Source organism: the organism of the source record quoted next, unplaced genomic scaffold (assembly GCF_019419815.1).
Source record: "Pyrus x bretschneideri cultivar Hongxiangsu unplaced genomic scaffold, Pyrus_bretschneideri_v1 Contig2, whole genome shotgun sequence".
Classification (NCBI taxonomy): Eukaryota; Viridiplantae; Streptophyta; class Magnoliopsida; order Rosales; family Rosaceae; genus Pyrus; species Pyrus x bretschneideri.
This window is the reverse complement of record NW_025999501.1, coordinates 13,172,932-13,181,298: the sequence shown is the minus strand read 5'-3', so window position 1 is coordinate 13,181,298 and position 8,367 is coordinate 13,172,932. Positions and strand designations below refer to the sequence as shown.

General features: G+C 34.9%; 1 protein-coding gene across 1 annotated transcript; it reads left to right on the top strand.

Moving 5' to 3' along the window:
* The first annotated feature begins 360 nt into the window (after positions 1–360).
* On the top strand, positions 361–2,508 carry LOC103949372 (tropinone reductase homolog). Its single transcript, XM_009360477.3, has 5 exons — positions 361–561; positions 638–845; positions 1,224–1,440; positions 1,615–1,724; positions 2,134–2,508. Exons 1-5 carry the CDS (start codon positions 485–487, stop codon positions 2,194–2,196), a joined length of 675 nt encoding a protein of 224 aa, XP_009358752.2. The 5' UTR covers positions 361–484; the 3' UTR covers positions 2,197–2,508.
* Positions 2,509–8,367: the final 5,859 nt, after the last annotated feature.

The window sequence follows — 8,367 nt, the reverse complement described above, 5'->3', positions numbered from 1 at the left end:
ATTTGATTTTGTATTAGTAAATAAAATCACACAGTAATATAATTTTGTACAAATTAAATTTTGCTATTTTTTTTTCTTCCCTACATCTCTTGGAATCATAATTTTTGAGAGACCAGTTTCCTTATTGATGCGGTCGCTAGTTTAGGAATTGGTAGCTAAATACCCATATTTTGGATCACACTTTGCTTGTTTATGTTATCCCGGCTTTAGACTCTGATTGTATTGGAACTAGTTGTACTCATGGTGGTTTAGCTCTTTGATGAATTTCTTTCCTCATAATATGTGCATATATATATATTATATATATTAAAAAATTAATAAAATATTGCTTCACAAACAAAGTGTATGGATAGGCTAGTTGTATATAAAGAGACAGCTTTGATAGATTCGAGTCACCAACTTTTCAGTTGATTCTGAACTATGAAGCGTTTTTCTTTTTATATAATCACTGTAAGGTGACAAAATACTTGCAAAACAAAATAAAATGGCAAGTTTTGACAGCCAAAGGTGGTCTCTAAAGGGTAGAACAGCACTTGTTACAGGTGGAACCAAAGGCATTGGGTTAGTAATCTTCATCTCTCAAATCTCATATGGCTATTTCTGTTTTTGCAAACTCAAGTTTTTCTTCATGTATTAGATTTGCCGTTGTAGAGGAGCTTGCAGGACTTGGGGCAACCGTACATATGTGCGCTCGAAACGGAGAACTGCTCCATGAGAGGATTCAAGAGTGGAAGAGTAAGGGCTTTGAAGTGAGTGGCTCAGTTTGTGATCTCACATCTAAAGATCAGAGGGAGGAGCTCATAAGGACTGTCTCATCTGTTTTTCATGGCAAGCTTAACATTCTTGTAAGTTTATTTCACTGCCGTTGTTATCTTCTTTCTCTTTAAATTTCTTTTAACTGACTATTATATTACGGCTAGAGCTTAGAAGAACAAAGATAAAGATGGGGTTTGACTTTGCTATAAATGACGCCCAATTCTTCTCCAACCTTAAAAGTTACACATGTATTAAGTGAAACTTACATGGGACAAATTCATCATCATCGTAGTATTTTGTTCCAATAATGTATTGTTATGTGAGTAGAAATTTACACATAGCAATGTATAATTGGACAGGGAAACCATGTGGTTGTGTACTTGTCTCATTTCTCCTACCTTATTAGACCGAAACGGCAAGTAGTGGTTAACTAGCTTCAGTTTGATGTGAAATTTATTTTGGTGCAGGTAAATAATGCTGGGACAGTTACTCTTAGGAACGCTACAGATTATACTTTAGAAGATTTCTCAACTATGATGAGCACCAATGTAGAATCTCCCTTCCATCTTTGCCAACTTGCACACCCTCTCTTGAAGGCCTCAGGAAATGCAAGTATTGTATTTGTCTCCTCAGTTGGTGGTATGAAGGCTCTACCTAAAACATCTGCCTATGCAGCAACCAAGGGTAAGTACTTTCGATTAAGAAAATAAATGCGTGCAACTCGACCATTTCCGTCTTTCAAAATTTACGGTGTCATCTATGTATTCCCAAGTCTGTATCTGTAACAAGTCTGTATTTGTGCAACATAAATCATCACGTATAAAGCCTTTCAATAATTTTGTTATTGCCATGTTACAGGAGCAGTGATCCAGATTGTTAAGAATTTGGCATGTGAATGGGCGAAAGACAACATTCGCACAAACTCTGTGGCTCCATGGGCTGTCAACACCACCGTTAAACCCAACTCTGTAAGTACCTAGCCCTATTCGGCCACCTATATATGATTTTTTAAAACCCAATAGGATCCTCTCTGGATCATTTTTATGAAGATCTTGGGGATCTATGAATCGTATTCATTCATCATATATCATACGGTCAGTTTTGTCAAGTATTGTTTATGTTTAATTTTAAATAAAAATTTTTAAAATGATTTTCAACCACACAATGTACGATAAACGGATACGATTCACAGATTTCCAGAATCTTCACAAAGAAAATCCAGCAAGAATCCGAATTCTTTTAAAACCTTATGTTTTGTACTTATCTGAGGAAAATGATTTATGTACACTTTCTTTTTCCTTGTACACACCTTATCTTATGTATGTCTCTAGATTTTCATTCACAAACAAATATTTTAAGGTTTGATTGCATGATCAGGATGACCATTCGGATGATTACAGACGGCTAATAGGTCGAACTCCCATCTGCCGCCCAGCATAGCCTAATGAAGTTTCATCGTTGGTGACTTTCCTTTGCCTTCCGGCTGCTTCTTACATAACTGGACAAGTCATTAGCATCGATGGAGGATTTACAGTTAGCGGTTTCTAGCGTACTCCCAGAATTTATTTTTAAAATAAATTCCATGGGTCATGGTCAACCACTGTAAAGTAAAATGAAATGTTGTTGACTAAATAGTTGTGTAAATTTTAATTCAGTTTACGAGAATAAAGTTTATGCCTCGTTTGGGGTTGTACTTCTTTTGTTTCCATAATCCGACAAATATTCAATTTACGAGAATCATTTGGGGTTGCACTTCTTTTGTTTCCATAATCCGAATTGGGATTGGTTCCAGCTGAAGCGTACCGAAAGTTAGAACATTTTCTTATTTAATTATCATTTCAGTCTGACTATTAAAAACGGCACATTACATAAACTTTTACTTCACATTCTTTATAACGTGTAATGTGGAAAAGGATGAAATTGTTTATTAAAAAAATATTGAAGTGATCATTTATATTACGATCTAGTGGTATTTTTCTTCATTTATAAGTGAGAGGTTTTAGGTTCGATTATTGTCAAAAACGAAATTGGACTACATTATTATGACAAACTCATTGTAATACTTAGCCTACTCTTCCAACTCCTTAATGTTGATATTATTGTTTGTTTAAAAACAAGAAAATTAAAATACAAACATTAAAGTGATGGATAGGTTATATAAAACGTGGGATCAATCTATATCCAAGAATCAAGCCTATACAGAAAATTGCTTATTCTACGGTCCTATAGTTTTGGAATTACAATGAACATAAAAATGTCAGACTATCACAACTTTTGATTATATCCCAATCAACTTTACTTTTCTTACCTACACAGTTTATTTAGTCTAATACATGTAGATGACTCATCCATCTTCAATTTAAATGATTTTTTTATATGAATAATTTTTAAATAAAAATTAAAAGATTGAATGATTGCTAATATGAAATTTTTATGGTGATGGTACGTTATTTGCAGAGGATTCATATAATCATTGTAATTATTTTTCGGCAAAAAATCAGCTTAAAAGGAAATGACAAAAAAATCTCTGCCGTCCCTCGATCTATCAATTTGAGTGGGGCTGAGGTATCTATGGCATTGGGGCAGGCGGGCCGAAGGGGGACAATTCGGCTGGTCAATATCTGGTAACATATCATATTCAAGCTTCTTCTTTCTTTTTGGTTCCAATAATTCAAGCTTTTGATTAAACTAGAGGAATTTATTTATTTTTAAATAAAAGGTTGGATGTGAACAAAAGACAGAGAGAGGAATGAGGTGCCAACTTGGTCAACTCACAAGTTTTTATAACAACTTGACGAGGAAGAAAATTAGTGATATAAAAGGAGTGTGAGTAGCAATTAAGGAAATGAAAATAAAGTAGAAGAGGATAAACATATAATTGTCTTTGTCAATTATCAGAACCGAAAGGTCCTCTAAGTTGAATAAATCAAAGTACAGAATATAAACATTTGATGTGGTTTTACATTTGGTGCCAAATGAATATGTCCTTTAAAGTTTGACTCGGACCAAGAGGGCCACTACGCTGTTTGGTTCTTTCTTTCCTTAATTTAATATGTGGATCTGAATCTGGCCGTTCGTTTAGCATGTGATATATGTACACACGACTAGGTTTCATGTATATACTATCATTTTAAAAGCAACTTTTTATCATAAAAAAATTATTCCAGAAAATGGCCATTCTTTTTGTTCCTTAAGATTTTATTTGATACAATTAAGTACTAGTTTGGTACTGCTTAAATTTTTCTAAAAGCTGGGGTGAAAAAAAAGCTGGCCTGAAAATTGTGTTTGGTAAGACCATCTTCAATCCTAACCTAAAATCTAAAAATATTTAGCCCGGAAAATTAAGGTTTTAGCCCAGAAACAGTTTTTTTACTCCAATCATTCTGAAGTAAAATTTTAGCCCAAGATTATTAAAGAATGAATTTAGGCTATTTTTTTTTAAATTAACTTTTAAAAAAAAAATTATGTAGACTATCCTAAATTAATTTTATAAACATTTTAACCTAGAAATATTTAAATTCGATAAATTTTGAAAAATCACTAAATCAATACATGAAAATCATAATAAACCACATAAACTTAATACAAACGACATTTAATAACCCACATAAACTTAGTTCAATCAAAAACTCACAAACTACATAAACTTAATAATGATATCCACCATCTTGACGTGGTGATGGACTTGGGTGATAGTCTTGAGATGACTCATCATCTTGAAATATACTCCTTGTGGCATTCCTTCGTAAAATGTCATTTTACTTACCACGTAATTATTTCTTCCTCTCTGGAGTGTATTTGTCGAGGTCCTCCATCATCAAATTAATTTTGAACCTTTCTTGCTCCCTATCCCCCTCTTCCTTCATGGCCAAACGCATTTGGGCCGATTCTTCTTGCCGAGAGATATGGTTTTTGTTCATTCTTGCAATTCCACTAGCAAGTTGTGCAGTTATCGGATCTTGGGACTTCCCTTCTCTCTTTGCTTCCTTTTGCTTATCTCTACCCGGGGGCCTTGCAAAAGAAGAAGTTGGGGTCATTTGTTCGACACCTTCATTGTCGGCAAAATTCACACCTTCATTGACATCATTTGAGGGTGGGGCTTCACTATGAAATAATGTTCCCCATTGTTGGTCCACATCAGTTCCCCACCTTGGACAATCCTTGAGGATGTTCCAAGCATGATGCAACTTAAAAGCTTGATTTTTTTTTTGTTGTAGTTCTTGTCTTGTAAATTGTCATTGCTTTGTCACCCTATGCAACTAATACATGAAAACAATTAGTTGCAAAATAATATTATGTACATGACAAATAAAATATCAACAAAGAAGCTCACAATTTTTGAGGCGCCCTTTCCACTAGGCATGTCAACCATGGCTCTCTCCAAGCTTCCCTTCCACAAAGTGCACGTTTTATTGATAATCTTCCACTGATCATAAACACCACCAGCTTCCCTTCGATTGACATTGGAGTTTTCATGGAACTTATCAACGATTTTACCCCACAAAACCTTTTTATTTGGATTTGTGTTGACGGCACCATCTTCGCTAACAGAAATTCATGCCAAACATAGAGCAATATCTTCGTCGAAGGTCCAATTACAACCTCTAACATGCTCTTTTGCCATCTTGAAAATTTTGGAAATGAGAAGAAATGGTAGAAAGAAAAATTGGAAGAATTGTGGGAGAAAAGTGAGTTTTGTGTGTATGTTTGAACAGATACATAGGTTTTTATAGAGTTTTTGGTTTAATTTTGAGTTAAATAATTTTTTTTAATTATTTTAGCCGTTGGATTTAAATTTGAACCGTTAGATCTTTTTTTTTACCGTTAGATTTGATTATATTCGATCTAAGCCATTGGATTAAATAAATATATAAATATAAAACCAAAAAAAAAAAACATTTGAATGTGGACCGTTGGATTAACCAACGGCCCAATTACCACAGCCGTGCGATGGAGAAAAGTAGTTGTTGGCTACAAACAGATTTTGACAAGCCCAAGGACACACCCATGTGGGTGGGGTCCACCTCGGCTGAATGACTTGCGCGTCTGTGCATGGAGAAGTCTGTTTGGGCGTTTGGGCTTCACAACCCATGCTTCAGTCACAGAAGCTGGGGTACACTCCAATTTGTGGCCTAAACTTGGGCCAGTAATTGACCCCCCAGATAAGTTTTAGGTTAATTTTAGGTCATGGGTTAGATTGGAGGGGGGGAGGGAGGAATTATAGGTTTTAGCCCAGAATTGGAGTGGGTCTAATAGAACAAAAGAGAGCTTATTTCCAAAGTTACAGTAAAAAAAAAAAGCTGAAATCTAGAAGCAGCTATTTGCTGCTTTGAAAAATCGGCTTTTTTTTTTTTCATTGAAAACATGGGTGAACAATGTGCTTAATGATAGTTTGTAAATGCCGCTCCTACCATCTTTTTGTCTCTCTGTCACACTGAGATACATCACACATACAAAAAATTTCATCTTCCTTGTGCAATTATTCAGAACCAACTAAATCTATCAAATTCTGCACCCATCAATTAAAATTTAAAGACGAACACTCACAGAGGAAGTAAATAATTAAAATATTGTAAGGCAACAAATCATCTGGAACTATTCTCACAACTTTGATAGAGAATGGCAGAAAGAATACGAACCTGAAACTTCATTCGCTTTGCTTAGGTGGCAGGAGAGAAAGATTCAAGAGTCCAACCCCTTTTTGAACCCCGACCTACCCTCTTCACCTAATTTCCTCCCTCACAATGAACTCCCCATCCCACCCAATCCCCTTTCACCCAATGCAACCATACCCAAAACCAATCCCCTTCCCCCGATGCAACCTACCAAAAACCCAATATTAATATTCTGGGTGAAAAAATTAAAGGAAAACTAATAAAAAAAAGCTTAAAAACTTTAAGGATAAAATAAATGGTAAAGTGAATAGTATCAAGATTGACTTTTTAGTGTAAAAATGTGATTTTTCATTAAAGTGAACAGTACCGCAGACATTTCGTTAAAACTCCCAAAAATTAATGGATATTGGAAATGCTAGCTTTTTTGGGAGGTAAAGCTAGGGATGATGTCGATATTGAGAATGACGCTTTTTTTTTTTTAGGCAAATGAAATAGGTTGTACGCAACGTTTCATCAACCTTGCTAATTATAACCTTATCATTGTTATGTAACCTTGGATTGTAAACTATTATGATTATATAACGGAACCTTACATTTCTTGTAATTCAAACGTTGAATGTTAAACGTGAAGGTATGGAGTCAATAAGTGAATAAGAATGGATGGGTAATTCTAGGACGTCCACATGTAATTCGATTAAAACAATGGTTAGTGTATGGTATCCAAGAAAAAAAGGTATCGGTATGTTTTAATTTAAATTATGATTTGTAATTTGATCACATTCATGCAGAACAACCTTAATAGTGTATTAGTATGTCCAAAACATAAACGCTAACCTTGTTACAGTAACAACAATAATCATTTTGTGTTATTGATTATAAACTTAATTAACATTGTTATGTAAAGTTGAACAATAAACTTTGATGATTATAGTGTTACTTTTCCTTTCTTTTAATTCAGACATTGAATGTTGTTGGACTACCGCTAAATGTGAAGGTAAAAATCCAAAAAGTGAATAATGATGATAGATAATTCCAAAACATCATGTTGTAGTCGATAAACTTTGTTTTTTTCTTTTCCCTAAATACAAGAGGTATTTCACATTAAATTAATCGAAATTGCTGGAAGGAAGATTTGAACTTGGATGCACATTAGAAGTGAGGGGAGGGGAGGGGAGGGCCCCGGTGGGGGAGGGGGGGCCCGGGGGGTGGTGGGGTGGTGCCATGAGGGGGGTTGTTGTGGGGGGACTTATTCACCCTAGACAACATGACTATACATATCTGCAACTTAGTTTTCAAAATAGAAAAATGAGTAATCAAAATTGCTAAAAAAAATTGGGAAACTTCTCATAGTCTAGCTAAGACAAACAATGTACAAAGCTAATTCAAAAACAGAAAACAAATCAACCCTAATTGAACAAGAAAACCTAAAAGTCACAAGGAAAGAAAAACTAGATATTTTTTATTCCTCCTAAATGCTAACTTAGAAAGTATAGAGAAAATACAATGTACTGCCATAATTTGCTCATACACTACTTCATGAGTTCCTGACAAGAAAAATAAATCTAAATTTCACATTTAATAGAAGAAGTGAGAGAGATCTTCAACAAACAAGAAATATGATAAAAACTTGTTGACCCTACAAATGACGAAACCTACATACGTTCCAACACGCAACCGAGCTCGGTCGAGTGAGTAGAATGGATGTGGTGTTGGTGTGGAATGTGTTGCTGATTTTTGCACCGAAGAGGTTAGGGCTGAGGAAGGAGCACTTCTCAGCCTTGGATTTTGAAACTTGAAGACAAGGTTACTAGAACAATGGGAAGTTCAATAATTGCTTCGGTTTTCGTTATTTCAAATAAGGTTTAACTAGGGAACACCTCACTTTGTCGAAGTTGATGAGATGACCTCTTGAGACAAAAGAATAGAGAATTCTTATTCCGCCAAGACTTGTATAGATAACCAACCAGCTAGTTGCAGGCTGTTTGCTAATCCGAAT